The sequence below is a fragment of the Drosophila takahashii genome, chromosome X (genome assembly GCF_030179915.1).
Source record: "Drosophila takahashii strain IR98-3 E-12201 chromosome X, DtakHiC1v2, whole genome shotgun sequence".
Lineage (NCBI taxonomy): Eukaryota > Metazoa > Arthropoda > Insecta > Diptera > Drosophilidae > Drosophila > Drosophila takahashii.
In genome coordinates, this window is record NC_091683.1 from 11,193,194 (window position 1) to 11,212,191 (window position 18,998).

General features: G+C 40.4%; 2 protein-coding genes across 3 annotated transcripts; both read right to left on the reverse strand.

Annotated features, from left to right (window-relative positions):
- Positions 1–460: 460 nt before the first annotated feature.
- Positions 461–14,691, reverse strand: egh (beta-1,4-mannosyltransferase egh). 2 transcript variants are annotated; one of them, XM_017139333.3, is made up of 3 exons: positions 13,870–14,691; positions 1,968–3,150; positions 461–1,392 (listed from the first exon to the last, which is right to left on the reverse strand). In XM_017139333.3, exons 2-3 carry the CDS (start codon positions 2,766–2,768, stop codon positions 820–822), a joined length of 1,374 nt encoding a protein of 457 aa, XP_016994822.1. In that variant the 5' UTR covers positions 2,769–3,150; positions 13,870–14,691; the 3' UTR covers positions 461–819. The 2 variants fall into 2 exon arrangements, with proteins under 2 accessions (XP_016994822.1, XP_070074454.1); XM_070218353.1 differs by lacking the exon at positions 13,870–14,691 and adding an exon at positions 8,454–8,649.
- Positions 14,692–15,400: 709 nt separating this feature from the next.
- On the reverse strand, positions 15,401–18,730 carry wds (WD repeat-containing protein wds). Its single transcript, XM_017139358.3, has 3 exons — positions 18,129–18,730; positions 16,192–16,817; positions 15,401–16,135 (listed from the first exon to the last, which is right to left on the reverse strand). Exons 1-3 carry the CDS (start codon positions 18,397–18,399, stop codon positions 15,947–15,949), a joined length of 1,086 nt encoding a protein of 361 aa, XP_016994847.1. The 5' UTR covers positions 18,400–18,730; the 3' UTR covers positions 15,401–15,946.
- Between the last annotated feature and the right edge of the window lie 268 nt (positions 18,731–18,998).

An 18,998-nucleotide genomic window follows, 5' to 3' on the forward strand; every position in this document is an offset into this window, starting at 1 on the left:
TCGACGGGGGTCCTGTGAAGATCCAGGACCTCTTCCCACTAATCACGATCATATCATTCACATCCCGATCCTCTGGGTTTTTTTATGTGTATCCTGTAAGCCTAACAATACACAAAGTACATCAATAAGTACATAAGTCTAAACACTCAAGTTTGCTTCGCTTTTTATCCTTGGTTTCGGTGTGAATGATATTTAACAGATTATCAATTTACAATACATCAATGTACACGTTTTTTAAATAATCGTAATAATAATAATAAGCCTACAATATACATACAATATTTATGTTTAGATAAATATAGCGCATTCTTTCACTACAGACTATACAAAAAAAATATATATAATGAAATTACACTTAATGGAGAGTTGTTTTGTGTGTGGTTTTCTTGGATCGTTTGTAATTACCCTAATTGTTGTTTGCCGGTGAGTGGTGCATTTTCATAGATCTCGCTATAAGACGTTGTCTGTAACATTTGTTCTTTCTATTCTCCGATTTCTGCTTTTCTTTTTCTTTTTTTTTTTGGCAATAATATATGAATGTTAATGACTTTAGAACGAAACAACAATTATATGCGTGTGTGCGGGTGTGTTGTGCAGGTGTGTGGTGAGTCTTATGCTTAGAAAATGTACAAATAAAGTAAATCAATCAGATATCAGGGACAACACACTAAGCCGGGCCAAATTATGCGAATTTTTTCTGGTTTTAGGCTTTGTTTCATTTGGTTTTTTGTGGGTTTCGGGCGATATGATGGCCATGACTCGACTTGACTTGATGACTCCCTCCTCCCGTTGCAGTTGCAGTTCCAAAGTATCCGTATCCTAGACAGTCTCCAGTACGCGCACATCCTTCTGGACCACATAGAACTTGTGCTTCTTGCCCACCAGGCCCCAAATGACGGCCACATTCTCGATGACCACGTTCACCGGTATCGTGCACACCGCACCCAGCACGCAGGCGAGGAATCGGAACAATCCGAAGCGATATAGCGAGAAGGATTTGATAACGCCAAACACGTACATATAGATATTGATGGCCGCAATGAAGGCGCACACAAAGTCCACCAGATTGGGACAGGGAATGGGATACAGGGCGGCGAAGATGATGTTCGACGTGGACAGCGGCATGGTGACCCACGAGTAGACGCTGATGCCCAGCAGCAGCTTGTGCTTGAAGGGTATCATCTTGGAGTGCACCACCAGCAGGATGCCCTGGAGCCAGCGCTTCCTTTGCTGCAGGAAATCCAGCAGCGTGAACGGCGACTTCTCGTACATCTCGCCCTCGATGAAGTTGAACGTGTATCCCTGGCTGAAGGCCCGCATCGCGAAGAAGCAATCCTCGGCCACGGAGCCATCGATTCCGTTGTCAAAGGACACCGAACGCTCTGCACCGACCTGGAAAAAATGCAGAGCAATTAGTAAGATTTCTTTGGGGTGTATAAGTGGGCATAAAACTTAAATTAAATGGCTACAATTCTTGAAATTGATCGCCATTAAACTGTTTTTTATAATGGGGCTGTTAAAGTATTTTGATAACAGATTTCTGATGATCAACAATGACTTGAATTTGTAGATTATTATGCAATTAAAAGAAAACATATTCTTTCAAATATAAACTATAGTATTTCCCATTTACTCGTTAAGGGCAAGAATTATATCGCTTTTTGTTAAAGTATTTTGATAGCAGATTCCTGACGATCAACAATGACTTGAATTTGTAGGTTATTATACAATTAAATTAAATTAAATAATTATTCTTCGGTTTCAAATATAAACTATACAATAAAAACTACAAATAAATGTAGTACAGTAGTATTTCCCATTCACTCGTTAAGTGCTAGAGTTATATCGCTTTTTGCTAGGGGGCTTAGGGAGCTGTCAGACTTTTGATAAAAGACCTCTGGGGAAGTTCGCAGAATTCCCCCAGTGCCCACTCATTTTTTCCCCATAAATCGCATGGAATTACCCACCTGGGTGACCACATAGCTGCCCTTCCAGCTGAAGAGCGGCTTGTGGAAGAGCTTGAACTGCAGCCGCAGCTTGCCCATGTCATCGGACACCCGAAAGCTGTCCGCCAAGGTGGTCAGCCAGTTGACCACGTTCTCGTTGGCATACGTGATCAGTCCCTGGCCAAACGGATGCTTGCCATCCAGCACAAAGTTAATGATGCCGCGCACCGAGTTCTCCGTGAGCAGCGTCTCCTCATCCAGGTGGACAATCCAATCGCTGTCGTTCAGCACATTGACATTGTCCTCCAGGCAATACTGCAGTGCGCGCGACTTGAACAGCGCTCCGGTTCTCGTCTTGTACTCCTTGGGCACCACAATCTCCCGGATGCGACGATGCTGCGCCAGATTAACCGCCTTATCGGTCACCACCTCGATCAGGAAGTTCTCCAGTCCGGTATCCAGACACGTGTTCATATTCCGGAGCACATTGGTCTTGACCAGATCGGCGAAATCACCGCGCGTCACCACACGGATGCAGATGAAGGGCGCCAGCAGGGGACTGCCCTTGAGGACGACCTTCTCGGGGAAGGCATTGTAGAAGACCAGGCCGCAGAAGTTGAACAGCACCTGGGGCAGCGTGAGGAGCGTGAGAAAGCGGAGTAAGTACAGCAGAACCGTGGCCACTTGGCCGTATTCAGTCCATGGATCCACGAGGGTGAACGAGTTCTCGTCGATCTTAATACCGCCGGAGAATACTTCGAAGGTAACTATCACAGTGATGAGCAGTGTGCAGTGCAGCAGATGCTTTGTGGTGGAGTTCATCTTGGTTTTGGGTTGGCTATTGTATGTGTGCTAATAAAGTATCTTAAGTAGACTTGTGCTCCGCCCTCCGGCGTATCCGTAATCCGTAATCCGGAATCCTTATCTGTTTGTTTGTTCGTTCGTTCGTTCGTTTCGCGACTCAAACGAATGAGTCAGTGGTGCGACTTGAATGACTCTGTTTTCTTGTAAGTTGTTTGTGCCCTCAACTCAGCGATTACTGCTGAGAGCGGAACGGAAGTTGATCCAGACACCCCCAGTCGATGATAAGTCCTCCTCTCCTGGCTTCCTCTTCAGCTGTCGGTGAACTTGGACTTGGTTGCTCCCGCTGGCGTTGGCTTGCTTGCATTTGAGGCTCTCAGCTCTGTTTCCTGGTCAGACATTTCTGCGAATTAAGCGAAAGGTAAAAATATATTAATATACAAATTTAAAATCTTAAAAGAATATTTTATATTTAAAAAAAAACCGATCTAGCCTACAACACTCCGTAAACAAACCGAAAATGCCACACAATTTGCATTTTTTGCCCTGTTTTGTGACTCGTAATCTGGCATTAAAAATTAATTAGTGCCGGCCAGGCGGAAAACCTAATTTTTTTAACCTTTCACATCGGCCACATTTTTCGTTATTCGTTATATGATTGAATTAGAACCGAGTGAATGGGCGTTCCCTGTAACTGCCACGGAAAGATGTTAATCATGAGCATCGGATCGCATCGCGTGCCTGGCGGCCCATAGCCATTGATCATATAACCGAACAGAATCGTACATATATTCCATAGATATATATATATATTCCCCTACCCTCCCCTCCACAAAACCCGTATAAATTGTGGACCAATTGAGCGAGTTCAAATGCCAACGATTTGATTACAATTGGTACACTTTTTAAATTTTTATTCGCATTATTTCCGATGCCCTCGAAATGGTGAGAGAAGTATTTTTGGTTTGGCCACGCAGATAACGTCTGATCAGCCCTACACTCAAAATAAATTTAACCCTAAATTTTAGAAAATCGCCATTAAAATTTCTTTTTTTTAAATACAAGAAAGTTATTTCTAAATCTAAGGAAATTTTTCTTAAGTCAAGAAAGTTTTCCTTAAATCCAGGAAGTTTTTCTTAAATGTAGAAAATGGTTACCATGAACTAAAATCACCCTAAAATCTAGAAAAAATGCCCTTAAAATTAGAAATTATTTTCTGAAAAATAGAAAGGCAAACGAAAATAATAAAATATTTTGGCAACACCTTTTCTAAAAATTAGTGCCCTAACCCTAAAATGAAACCAACCCTAAATAAAAGAAACATTTTCTAAAAAGTAGAAATTCTTTCTAAAAAATAGAAATATTTGTTTTCACATGCTCTGGCACACCAAAATGTTCAATGCCAGAACTTGTCAGCTGCCGGCCGGCTGTACTCGTGGCGCAGACCGTTAAAGCACTTGGTTAGCAATCGAATCGACGCGGGTTCGAGTCCCAGAGCAAAATTTTTTAACCTTTTTTTTTATGTTATTTTATTTTTTTTTATTTATTTTATTTTCTTTTCTTTTCTTTTTATTTATTTTTTTACTTTTTTTATTCCTTTTTTTATTGATGGCAAGCGGTAAACTAAAAATAATTAGGTTTATATTCAGCTATTTACTATATACTACACATAATATAAATTGCGTTAGCATAAATATATACATATGTATATACGTATGTAAATAAGTAAAACGCGAATGGTCAACATTATGCAATTAGTATTCAAATGTGTTGTCCGTTTCACCCTTTACATACAATGCTCGGTTTGCCACAGCAAGTTTAAGTGCTACAATGGCCCAGTATGTAGGCCATTCGCTCCTCGCGCGGGAGACCCGGGTTCGATTCTCACGACGGACAAGTAAAAATTGTAAGTTTTTTTCATGAATATAAAATATTAACTAATCATAATTTCTACATTCCCAATCTTCCGCAGTCCCGTAGTCTACATTTACAACCACATTTGGCTTTGGTTAGATAAGAAATCCCAGCGCAAATACATAATAATAAATACATAACCTTTAACATTCACAATATACATGACACACAACGCCTGCATATGTATATAGGGAGGAGTACATAATATAAACGTATATACAAAAAAAAATCATGATTGAACATGTTTTTTTGTTTTGCTTTTAATTTCTATTTTTTAGGAAAATTTCCTAATTTTTAGAAATTTTTGCCCTTAAATTTAGTAAAATTACCCTAAAATTTAGAAATATGACGTCAAAAAAAATCAAAAATATAGAAAAATGTGACCCTAAAATTTAGGGCGAGCTTGTCTTGAAGACAAAAGTAGGGCGATTTCCTTGACTTTAGGGTTAATTTTATTTTGAGTGTACATACGTATTTAAACCGTCATAAATAAATATGTGTACGCATAAGTGACCATCGATATCCGAATGATATGAATGCTTGCAAATGTTTCCATTTGTCGCTGCCCGATGGCTGATGGCTGCTGGCTGCCTGCTCTTTTCATAATGACTAATCGTGATATGATTAGAAGTATTTTGAAAAAAAAAGGAAGGAAAAAATGAGCGAGCAAATGGGGATACCAGGAAATGTTTAGATTAAATCAGCCTTTGAATGGCACTTTCGAGTGCATTTGAGAGAGCTGAAAATCGAATTAGCGATAAGAGCTCGATCATCAATCATTGGACAAAGTGCAGTATTCGTTGTGCCATTCATGATTCACTTGCTTTTTGGGTAAAGTAAATACTCTTCGTTTAATAATATTTAAGATCTGTAAACTGAGATCGGATAGTCATAAATTAATTAAATGTTGGGTAATAAAGTATTCGTTATCTAATCAAATTATAAATTAACCAATATATTGCGCCATCTACAACTTAAGAAAACAATCAAAAGAAGAGAAATCAAATTCATAAATATTATACAATGCATAGTATAGGGGTTCTGTAATCAACGCCCCATAAAGAATATGCCCACAGAGGCAAGGGAAGTGACGAATACTGTGCGAGGAAGTTGAACAAAAGGGAATTGACAATGAGTCGGAACTTTATGTGATTCATGGGGTCGGAATTGAGACTAACTAAGGAAAATCGCTGACCAGAGGAGCAGAGAATGCCAGCGAAATTTTCCATTGATTTTCGAATCCCACGGGACAACGACGGAACGGGAGTGTCCACCGTTCTGGGGCGTTTTCCAATTCCAAGGGTGGGCACATAAAGATTACACACGCCCCATATCGATTTATCCACACACATCTGTTTAATTGAAGGGAGGGGACCAACGGAAATCAGAAATCGGAACTCGGGAACCCAGTAACTTTTGTAGGTTGGGTGGTGATAACAGAAAAAAAAAAACATATCGAGGACTGGCTAACACCATGGAATGTTTACCAATCGCTCGAGTTTCTGGATTACTGCTGCTTCTATATTTTATTTGTGATTCTTGGAATAGCGCATGCTCATGTGAGTCGATCTAAAATTACTCGAACCCCGATTTCGAGTGGTCACAGTAAGTACTGGGTATCGCTGAACAGTCACCCTGGTTTTGAATAATGCTCATCCAGTGATTAGCTTTAATTATCTTGTTTACACATTCAAGTTCTTGAATAAATACTTTATCTAACTTTATAAATAAATCCTCAACTACTTAGTATTATAGAAATTCTTTAGAATTATTTTAGTAGTTTGTAGTTTTTTTTCCTGGCTCCACCTTAACCAATTAATACTGTATTTGGCCCGGCTATTGCGGCACTTAAGAATCTCTGATAAGAAACTCTTCACCCGGAGCATGTGGTATTCGGACCCGCGTACGAGTACACTATTTACAATCCACTGAAGATAAGCGGCGGCCTTCGACAATTGCGAAATCCTAGCTACCCAGGTTCGTACGTCAGAACGGTCTGATTCTGATTTCGATTCAGCCACAAGTGGTGAGACAAGAGATCCCAATCCCCGAATGGCTAAGGCGTGACAAAACCAAACCCATATACCCAATACTCGTATACCCGTAAACCGATGCCAATGACTCCCGGGGCTCTTATCACCGGCTGCTCAGCGATCGAGATTCCAGATTCCAGATTCCGTGATTCAGTGACTCCCTGGTGAATGAATCATTCGGCCGGATGAGAAGGAGGTGCTTCAACCGCAATTCCGGAGAGACCCATTCTCGGAATCAGAAGCAGAATCAGAATCAGAATCAAACTCAGCCTCAGATAACCCGGACCTTTGTTGTTGGGGGCGTAATGAACTTGGATCGCTGGCGATAACCGGTCCGCTCTTATATAAACAAATACAAAAAATCGGACCGTCTGTCTGGCTCGGTGCAATAATTTTAACAATAGTACATCTATAAGGTGCCTTTTAATTTGCTTCACCTTTGTTTGTTTGTTTTCTTTTTTTGTTATTTTCGCAACTAACTGCGAGAAAATGAAAATGAATGCAACGCTCCAGCGATTGCAGGGCAGTGCACAAAAAAATCGAATACAGTGGATATATGGGTTATGGGAAAAATCGAAAGTGCCAACGAAAATAATAGAGTTGTTGACCGAAAACAGTAATCAGTAATAATGTAGTAGCAATTTCCCTTCAATTATTTTTTATTGATATAGAAATTGAGCATTACTTTCTTCATATATATCCCAGTAATCGCAATATACAACTTCTGATTACTGATTTACCAACTATTCGCAGGCGATAACTACTGTAGTGTGCGATGCCATTGCTGATATACTGGTTAATGGCCGCGGCACATTGTTCCCGGGGACAAATCCAATTCCATTTCGAAAAAGCGACGATGAGAAGCTCCAAGTGCAGGTAGGTAGGTAGGTTGGTTGGTTGTTTGGAGTAGGGTAAGTTAAATCTAATCGTGAGCACCTGCCCTGAGTCACATCATCGCACTTGGCACTTGGGCACTCGAGAAGCTTTTCCATTAGACAAGTTAATAGTTCATGTTCTGGTCGGTTCGACTCGGTTTGGTTCTCAGTTCCCTTACTCGCCAGAGGCCCATTAATTAGCACGTCTCTAGCCTGGCCTAGAAGTCAATTAAAATAACTACACCAATCACTCAGAAACAAACTTTGTACCATCCAATAGGATTATATAATATCGTAGGAAATACTTGGAAATACTTTGTATTTTTACTTAAAAGTCTTAAAAAAGTTATTTTTAGTATCGCTTATAAGAATAAATTTCTTTAACTATAAGCGGTTGAAAACTAAAAAAAAAGTTCACAATTTGATAAGATTTTTAAAAGATTTTGTGATCTTTATTTAAATCGGATGTTGCACCAATCGCTCAAAAACAAACTTTGTACTATCCAATAGGATTATATAATATCGTAGTAAATAATTGGAAGTATCCATTTCTTACTTGGTAGTCTTCAAAAGGGGTATTTTTAGTATCGCTTATAAGAATAAAGTTCTCTAACTATAAACGGGTGAAAACTAACAAAAAAAGGTTCACAATTTCATAAGATTTATAAAAGATTTTGTGATCTTTATTTAAATCGGAAGTTAAGATATCGATTTTGTTGTCACTGTCAGCATTTTTCCCTGTGCACACCAGTAGACAATGTCAAAGTCCATCGGAGTGCTCTATGAATGGGAAATCCCCAGTTCACAGGGGATCGTTCCAGGTGTTATGAATTACAGGCCGTGTTTTGATTTGCCGTTTCCTCCCCGCGAATCACCCCGCTCACCAGTCCATAATCGCGCGTTTTTGGTGTTTTTACTTTGTTGTTGTATTATTTATTATTCGTATTTTTTTTTCGTATATTTCGCTTCGATTCGGTGCACGTTTTCGACTCAACTCGATTCGTTTTGTACGCGCGTTTTTTGACTTTTCCTCTCGTTTTCTCGCGCTTCGAGCTCCGAAGACGGTTGCCGGTACACTAAGCTCCATGGAAATCGGTCAGGTACACCTGCCCATACGCTATATGGGTATATGGCATGGGTATACGAGGAGAGGGCTGTACCCTGTGTGTGTGCGTCGTCATAATAATAAATTAAATACGTTATCAAGCGCAGAACACAATCAGCGGAGGGCAGAGCGCCGCTAACCATTGTTGGTAGTATGTACTTGGTACACGTAGAAGAATCACCATCGCCATCGCCAGCAATCGCTTAATATTACGTATTGCCCAGGACTTATCGGCGCACTGCGGAAATCTAAGCTAACCCATTTTCGATGCATTGTGAACGTCACATCAGTGATTTACCAAATCAAATGGGGGTTTCCGGTGATTTATGATTCACTCGCTCGTTCCAAATATGAATACCTCTTGATAATATTTTGATCTTTTTTTTATGGGATTTTCGGGAGTGCCTGTATCTATTTTATGATTTGCACACTTTTCAAATTCTTCTGATAAAAATTGGCCTATATTTTTTCACATTTCCTGTTATAGTTACCCATAGTTATTTCATTATTATTTTTTTATGTATTATTAAAATGCCTTTTCTCCGTGTGTAAGGCTCGATTACGTCGTAATCGTATCGCGGTTGCCGGCCACTTCTTGAATCATTTGAATCACCCAACGAGTTCAGATAGTGGGTACAGTGAGTGTCTGGCACAGTGGGTGACTAATTAAAGAGTTTGCACTCGGTTTTTAGTGGGACAGTCGTCCAGTTATTTACTACATCTCCAGAAATGTCGTCATGGGTAAGACAAATGGGCATTTCATGGAATTTTATAGAAAGGCAAAAATATTTTGTTTAAATTGCCAAAGGAAAACTTTCTGATTGCTATAAGCCAGTTCTAGGAATCAATTATCAGAATAGCCAAATAAGTATCAGTAGATAGGGACAGTAGCATTTTGGTTATATCCCAGCATGACATCATGGGTCAAGAAATGGGTCAAGTCATGTCAGTCTGTTGTAATCCCAATTAGGAGGCATCAATGGAACTATAATATGATAATTGCATGTCGAAAACTAGATGGGGACATTGACAGGAATATTGTAAGTAAAGTAAAGTAAAAGAGTAAGTAAAAGTAAGGTGCAAGTTCAGTTTATAGTTTATAGTGATAGGTTAGGCGGGTACTTCCCCCCACATGACATCATAGATAGGTCAGGAAGTGGGGAACAGTGGGGAATAGGGATTAGTATTCCTGCTTAAAGACTGATAGTTTTGTTTTTTGTCCCATTGTGGCTGCTCTTTTTGTGTGTTGTTTGTCACGCGCCCCGAGTGGAGGAGTAGTGGACGGTAGTGCCGGCTAGTTTTGGAGACACTTTCAGAGAGACAGAGTGAGAGAGAGAGAGTGGGTGCTTATCGCAGTGGGCTGAGCAAACACCGACAAACACACACGGGGCGTGTGCGTCTGTATCTGTGCGTAGATAAGCGCCGGCAGAGCACACAATCAGCCCTCGTTAATTGTGGCCACAAAGTGCGAGAAGTGCGAGTGCAGGTCGCACTGCAAATGCACTTCTCGCCGGGATTATGTCAATAAAAACAGTTGGGTAACCACCTGCTGTAGATAGCGATAGGGGTAACAACAAGTATTTGTTCCACTTGAAGCCTATAAGCTGCATTTAGTTGTGCCAGAAACCAAAAGAGTCTTCAGTAAAGATATCTCTTTTACTTCAGAAGAATAACCTCAAGATAAATGTGTGCTAAGCGATTTAATATTGTGTATAAAGTGTTTGTATTGGAAATTGTTTACAATTCCTTCTTATCTGTATCAGCAATTCAGAAAGTGCATCGGATTTCAGAGTAAAATATCAAAGAATTGCCCCTGGTTAATTTGTGTGTTCTATCAATATTTATTTATTTATTTCTTTATTCGCCAACAGTAAAAAAAACCTTAACTGGCTACTAACTAATACTAAATTAAATACTAAGTGAGGCAAAATAATTATACAAGTTTTTCTTGATTAAATCTCTGGGGGAGCATGGATCCAACCGCATGTGAGATGGCAACTTATTATAAAAATGCAGGGCTCTACACAACGGCTCATTGTGGGCATAATTGGCTCTGTAAGCCGGTACAAAAAATGGTTCAAACGTTCTTAACGATCTACCAGGCACCGATAACCCTATGCTGCCCAGCAGTGCGGGGCAGTCGATTTCAGAGGTCAGCAAATCACATATGAAAACTAATGAACTGGTAGTTCTCCGATCTTCTAGGGAAGAAAGGTGAACAAGCCGACATTTGGCAGAATAAGACGGGACCGGGTCATTGAAATTTAAAGCTAGAAGGGCAAAACGTAGAAACTGTTTCTGTACACGCTCAAGCCGGTTTATGTGAATAGTACCCGTCGGGTTCCAGATGAACGAGGCATATTCCAGTTTTGACCTAATGAAGGCTGAATATAAGCTTAGCTTCGTGTAGGGATCTTTAAATTGCGCGGCATTTCTTTTTACAAACCCATACATAGCGTAGGCCTTGGGAATAATATAGTTAATATGTTCAATGAACATAAATTTACTGTCAAACATGACTCCTAGGTCCAGGGATTCATTTCTCAGGGACAGAATATGGGAGTCAATGGAATAAGAGAAAAGGATATTAATTATTCGTTTACTGTACCTAACGAAGAAACATTTTGACAAATTAAGAGGCAAGTTATTACGAGAACACCAATTTCCCACCCTTTCTAGGTCATTTTGAAGAAGGTCACTATCGGAGATACAATTCACAGCTCTAAATATTTTAAGATCGTCAGCGAACAACAGAAATTCCGAGTTCTTTATGCAATAGCTAATATCATTTATGAACACGATGAACAGCAACGGACCCAAAGCACTTCCCTGAGGAAGGCCAGAAGTTGCCACATATGGGTTAGAGTAAACAGCATTGCATTCAACTCTGTAAACCCGATCATCTAAATAAGATTTGAACCAGCTAAGTAATAGTGAGTGAAATCCCATTTTCTGCAGTTTAGCTAATAAAGCATTATGGGAGACTTTATCAAATGCTTTAGCGAAATCGGTGTAGACCACATCAACTTGATGATGACTGAGAAACGAGTGGGTGCAAAAATGATTGAACGTAGCTAAGTTTGTGGTAGTAGACCGTCGAGGCATAAAACCATGTTGGTTAGGACTGATGATCCGACCAACAAGAAAAGTTAGCTGCTTGGCTACAATTCGTTCGAACATTTTTGAGACATTGCTGAGCTTTGCAATTGGCCTATAATTTGAAACAATGTTTTTTGCACCCGACTTAAATATAGGAGTAACAGTGGCCAGTTTCCATCTATGCGTAAAAACACCAGTGGAAAGAGATAAATTAAAGATGATTTTAAGGGGCTCACAAAGAACACCTATACAATTTTTCAAAATAAATGGAGAAAGGCCATCACAATCTAATTTTGCTGACTCATTAAAGCATTCAGCCGCCAGATGGCAGTCAGAATCGGTGACATCTAAGCAACCAATATTTAACATAGTAGGAATGGCATTGAGCGAATCATCGTCATTCCACAGCGAGCCCGGCTCAAAGTTAGATGCAAAGAACTTAGCAAATAGATTAGCGACCCCAATATCCGAGGAGGCTGAATGATCTTCAAATGACATATGGGAGGGAAAGTAAGAAGATGTTCGTTTAGAATTGATAAAGTGCCAGAATGATTTAGGATTGGTAGTTAATTTACGCTCTATATCAGCAATATATTGGTTGTATAAGAATTTATTGAGGAACTCAAACTCACGCTTATGCTGTTTGTAACGGTCAAAGTCACCAGCATCACCGCTATCTAAGTAGCGCTTATAGAATTTATTTCTAAGGTTTTTATATTTCTTTAGTCCTTGCGTGTACCATGGCAGTCTGTAACAACTTTGAACCCTAGTTTTAGTATATCTGCCCACAATAGTAGAGAGAAAAGATAAAAAAACTTCATAGCTTGTATTCACATCTGCATGCGAGAGGACCTCCGCCCATCTAATATTAGAAATATCGTTACGGATAGAATCTAAACTGCTAGAATTAATATAAGTAAAAGGCAAGCGAGAATTAATTGGGCGAAAAATATAACAAGTAATAGAGATTAACAAAGGCTTGTGATATTTATTTAATATTTAAATAGAAACTCAATCGTTTACCTTTTTGTAAGAAATATTCTAGTTCTAGATAACAAAAGACGATTATTTTTGGATCTTGAGTACCCAAAAGATGGATCGTACGCTAAATATTTGGTTAGCCTAACGTTTCCGGCAAACGGAAACGGTTCTTGCAATGGAAATACCCGATTCCCAGTGTTTACATCGCGGAATTGTCAATTCTTCTTTGCTGCCTTCTTCCACAATTAACCCATTCATTCGAAAGATGTTTACATTGACTTGAATTAACACACAAAATGCATGCACATCAACATCCTGTCATTTTTTCTTTGGTGACTGTACATTGAGGGAGTGCTGCTGGCCGGCATAAGGGTTAAACACACACCCTGCCAGGCCCGTCGGGGGGTTAAAAGGGGGTCAAACCGCCCCAGCGGGCGAAACCCCTGCTCAAGGACATTCCCCGCTGGCTATGAATATTGAATGCAGACGAAAGTCACGAGATCCCGAGTAACTTTCCAAGTTAACAGGTCACAATGCCACACGGAAAAATACACAACAACACAGCCGGGCTCAAAATAATAGCACTTTCTGTTGGAAACTATGAAAGTTACCATCTTAATCAAATTTTAATTTTAAAACCTTGTAATACAGATTTATTAAAATAAAAAAGCTGAAACTAAAATAATCTTATCAGAGGTTCAAAAAACATACAAATTAAAAAAAGGTAACCTACTATCCTGACATATCCTGCGTAATATCACGCTCTTAAGTTGAACTCGGAATTTGCAAGATCATTTATTCCTCGTAAATGCTAAATATAGTCTTAATATTTTGCCCGCAGCTGTGCACATACATACACGGTCGAAAAAAAAAGAAACAACGACGACGACTAACCGAAATGTGCTAATAGGCGGCCCAAGGGCGGCGAAAAGGGGTGGTCGGGGGGGCGGTAGTTTAGCGGGTGGCTAACCAAGGGCGTAGGCGTAGTTACTTTCACAGGGGGGCCGAAGTTGTATGTTATTGTAATAAATATTTATTGATTTCGCTACTACTGCCCCCTTGAACCAAAATCCTGGCTACGCCCTTCTGGCTAACTCGGTTTTTTTTTTACTTACCATGTTTTCCATGCCAAAACGGAGTGGGAAGAAGAAGAAGAGGGGGAAGTTTGAATTTGGATGTTTGGGTTTCGCTGCAGGTTGCTTTTAGCGTTGTTGTTGTTGTTCTTGTTTGTGCGACAGGAGGCGGGGGGCGTGGCGAGGATGGGTTTTCCGCGTTTTTGGGTGTGCCGTGCCTCGAAAAATTATATACTTTTTTGGCGCCTCTCTTCCCCGTCTTTCGCACTCTCTCTCTTCCTCACTCTCTCTCGCTTGCTCCCGCCGATTTGTTTGGTTTATTTTCGTATTAGAATTTCTTGTTGCTGGGCCTTTGTTGTTGCTTTTGCAGATCTCGTCTCGTCATTAATATTTGATTTTTATATTGGACAATATATATTTATAAACTTGCTAATTTTCCTTCCCTTGCTCTCTCTCTCTGTCTCTCTTCACCGGTTCACGCCGCTCTCGCTCTCTCAGCGTACTTTGCACAGAAAGAAAATTAATTAAACTATTGTTGTTGTTTGGAAAAGGCCAAACGACAGCGAGTGTTGACAACTTGGTTGGTTTTGTTGGGCTTGGGCTAAGGGAAAATCGATTTTCCCGCGAGCACGGCGTTATTTGTTTTATTGCAACTTTTTTCACTATGCGTATCGCGGTGTGTGTGTGTGCGCGGTGCGGGTGTTGTGTCTGTGGCTGTGTGTGTGTGTGCGACGGCGGCGGCAAGACTTTTTGCAATGCAAAATCACTTTTCACGATTCAGCGGTTGGGCGCGCACATTGCAGAGGATCGGAATCGGATTCGGACTCGGAATCTCTCCGGATTCGTTAAGTTCAGCAGCCGAGTTTTGAAGGTGGTGGTGGGCGGCCGATAAAAACATTAACCGATGTTTTCAACTTTTAGAAATATCGATTATTTTTTAATCACCCCAGCAAGGTCTTATTTTTGAAGCGCTTTTCTCTCCCTTCTCTCAATAGAAAAGAAATTTTAAGATACAAAATCAGCAGAAATGTTGCGGTTGTTTGCCTTAACACATCTGTTAACTTACTTGTATTCGAAAAATACCAAAACTGTTGAGACATAGCGCGTACACACACCTATCGATTGATTTTTCAACCATCTCTATTTGCTGATTGTAGCGGGAATTCAAATAAAAATAATAAAGTAAATTAAAGCGTATTTTTCGATTCAATTATTTTTGGAAAACTAAGAAATGTATTATTTATGTTAAGATAGAAAATCACCTAAGTTTTAAGGTTTTTGACTTAACATTTCTGTTAACATACTTATAAACCAAAAATACCACAGCGCGTACACAAACCTATTGATTGAAGCGGGAATTCAAATAATTAAGTTTGTGTATTATTCGAAAACCCAACAAAATTATTAAAACCACAGTTCATATTTTGAATGTTTTTCGTAAATCAATCAGATTCAAAAACAATTACTGGAAGTAAATATTGTTCATCTGAAAAGATAGAATGATATACACAAAGGAGTATACTTTGAAATTAACTGCTTCTTTAAAATAGTGCCCAATAAAAACCAAATAAACTTAAACTATTACAAATAAGTGACTCGCCTCGAGGAGCGCTCAAGGTGCCAGGACACTCAAGCGTCCCCGAGGACGTGTTTTCTTTTATTCAAAATTTACATTTCGTATTTTATATATATTCTTTCTGGCGCTCGGGTTTTGCCCCAAGCACCTGTGTGTGTGTTTTGCTTAAATTTAGTTTTCTCGTCACCGAAAGATCATCATAAGTTTTTGTGGGTGTGTGGCTGTGTCAAAGGTTACAAACATTTTTGGGGGAATATTCTCGCTTGTTTGGTGGCCAATACAATAGGCTAATAAATATTTATACATTAATTTGTTTTTCCGATTTTTTGTGTTTTTTTTTGTTTTGTTTTGTGGTTTTTCTGTTCTGCCTTAGAATGTGAGTTTTTGTAATTGTGATTTAAAAGTAGAATTTAAGGGTTCCTCCGTTAAATTATGTGTACAAAAAAAAGGGTATTAAAATTATAATTAGACTTTTTCCTTTAACATAGTATTTATCCAAGAAATGTATGTGTCTGAAGCTGCTCCAGCTGGATACCAGCCACTCTATGTGTCCGACTTCCACAGCTTGATGGTCTTGTCGTTCTCGAGCGCCGCGGAAGCGATGATGTTTTCCGTGGGATGGCAGGCGGTGCACAGCACGGTGTCGGTGTGTCCCTGCAGCTTCTGCACGACCTCCTTGCTCTGCAGATTCCAGATGTAGACCATGTTGTCCTCGCTGCCGCTGACGATCCACTAAAAAGTGATGGTCAATATTAAATTTAGTTGATAAAATAATAATAATATCTCACCTTTCCGCCCGTCACCGAGAAGTTGGCGAATATGCAGTACTTCTCGTTCTTGTGGCCCGTGTACGTCTTCAGGCACTTGCCCTTCGAGTAGTCCCACAGCTTGAGCGTGTTGTCCAGCGTGGCGGCCAGGATGTACTTGCCGTTGGGCGAGAATTTGACAAAGCTCACGGGCGGATTGTCGTCGTCGATCAGGGTCTTCAGGCACTGGCCACTGGCCGTGTCCCAGATGCGGCACAGCCCGTCGTAGCTGCTGCTCACGATCAGCGAGCCGTCGCGATTGAAGTGAACCGCCGAAACGGGATCCGAGTGGGCGGGCAGGGTCTTCAGGCACTTGCCAGTGCGCACATCCCAAATGCGAACGCTCTCGTCGAAGCTGCCGGAGACAATTAGATTCGACTGCGGATTGAAGTTGCAGCAGAACACATAGTTGCTGTGCCCCTTCAGCGTCTTCAAACTCTTCCCGGTGCTCAGCTCCCAGACCTTGAGCGTCTTGTCATCGCTGCCGCTGACGAGGAGCCGCGAGTCCGAGCTCCAGGCCACATCGCTGATGCCCAGCTTGTGGCCCGAAATGGTCTTCTCGAACTTGCCATCGTAGGCGCCCCAGATTTTGATGAGTTTATCAGCGGCTAAGGGAGAAAAAGACCGTAATTATTTCTGTATCCTGCTAATCTTACTTATATTACTTACTTAGCTAGGAATTTACAAACCTATTATTTTTCATAAACAAACTATGCATTTCTTCTTTCTAACTGGGCTATTATAAACAAATAATTCTAATTATCAGTAAGTAAGTAAATAAATAAACAGATCGTTTGCAACAGATGGCCTAATAATTTTGGTTCTTAAAACAATTAGGAGCGCAACCCAATTTAAATCTAAAATTAAAGACCATTTCAAGTAAAATAAAAACAAATTGTAAAATTAAATTAAAGTCAAAATAATAAATATAATTATCATAAAATATTAATAAATCCCTTTGTAAAAATACATGAAAATAATAAAGTAACATATGTATGTCGAATTCAAAATTGTTAGTAATAAGATATTTATAGTTTTTAAATCTTTTTTGTTCAAATAAGCTTGCTTTTCGAATTCAATGTGACTAGTGATACAAATATAAGTGTAAACTTGCTGCCCTAGGATAATAATAACAATAATATATAAAAAGAATAATAAGAGAGTTTTAAACTCAATCAAGGACAATTTTATTTAATTTTTAAGGGTCCTTTAATGGAAAATACTTCTTTAAATTAATCTACAGTTATTGATGTTCCTTTAATTGCCCTTAAAAAAGCAACACCTTTTGGCAAACCAACTAATAACTATCATTAGACTAGCTCTTGTGCTAAATTTTATTTAATTTTTAAGGCTCCTTTAATGGAAAATACTTTTATAAATCAATCTACAGCTATTGATGTTCCCTTAATTGCCCTCAAAAATCCACCCCTTTTGGCAATCCAACTAATAACTAACTAATAACATAAGACTAGCACTTGTGCTAAATTTAATTTAATTGTTAAGGATCCTTTAATTGAAAATACTTCTAGAAGTCCATCTACATCTATTGATGTTCCTTTAATTGCCCTTAAAAAAGCAACCCCTTTTGTCAATCCAACTAATAACTATCATTATACTAGCACTTGTGCTAAATTTTATTTAATTTTTAAGGCTCCTTTAATTGAAAATACTTCTAGAAGTCAATCTAGAGCTATTGATGTTCCTTTAATTGCCCTGAGAAATCAACCCCTTTTGGCAATCCCAACTAATAACTATCATTAAACTAGCACTTGTGCTAAATTGGATCTGTCCACCCAACTTGGAGGTTTGCAATTGCAGTTCCCCCTTCCCCAGGACATCCTTCAGCCCCACATAGTCCATGTGGCTGGGTTCCCAGGGATCCCATCCAATCTAATCCAATCATATATGTATGTACTCACAGGAGCTGGCCAGCCACTCGCCATTCGGACTAAACTTGACCGCCGAGACCGCCTTGGTGTGCCCGGCCAGGGTGAACTTGAGCGTGTAGTTGGGCTTCACCGAGAGGGAGCTCTTGTTGGAGGCGCTGCTGTTCGAGGAGGTGGTGGCCCCCGGCTGGCCCACCGAATTGGGCTGCAGCGAATTGGGACCGCTGGGCGCCGTGGGCAGTGGCTGCGGCGGCGGATGCACTACGCCGGGATGGCCGCCATGGACGGCTCCGATGGGCACCATTGCTTCGTCCTCCTGCTCCTTGTTTTCTGGTTGCTCCCGATCTTAGTTCGCCTCCTTGTTTATTTTGCCCGTTTCTTTTCTTTTTCGGCACGCCGCACACGTGCTTCTTCTTCCTGCTGTTCCGGCGAAAAGGGGGGAACGCCGCCGCGCTGGTGGCGTGTGGTCCTCGGGCGATTGCGGTCCGCTGGGCGCTGCTCCTGTTTCCGGTGGTGACCGGGCTTCGTTCTGGTCGGCCTGCGCTTTGTTTATTTTAGCGGGCGCTTGGTTTTTTGGCTCGCTGTGCCACACGTGAAAATAATAACAATTATGGTCACTCTAATAAATAACAAAAATTTGCAGCCGCTCTTGTGTGACCGTCGCGGGCCAGCGCAGGAATACCGCAGCCACCGCCATCCGGTTGAGCGTGTTTGTGCGGTTTTTGGGGGTTTTTCCAGCTACAGGACGAGTTTCCCGCCGAAAGTGTCTGGAAAATCAAGAACAAAACTTGGCGAGTGCCAAATCGCATGCTATCCCCCATTGCCTTATTCAAATTCAAATCTGTTCAACTTTTGCGCCAAAAAACTCGAACCTGCCTTGCGTTGCCAGATCGTCGGCTCAAT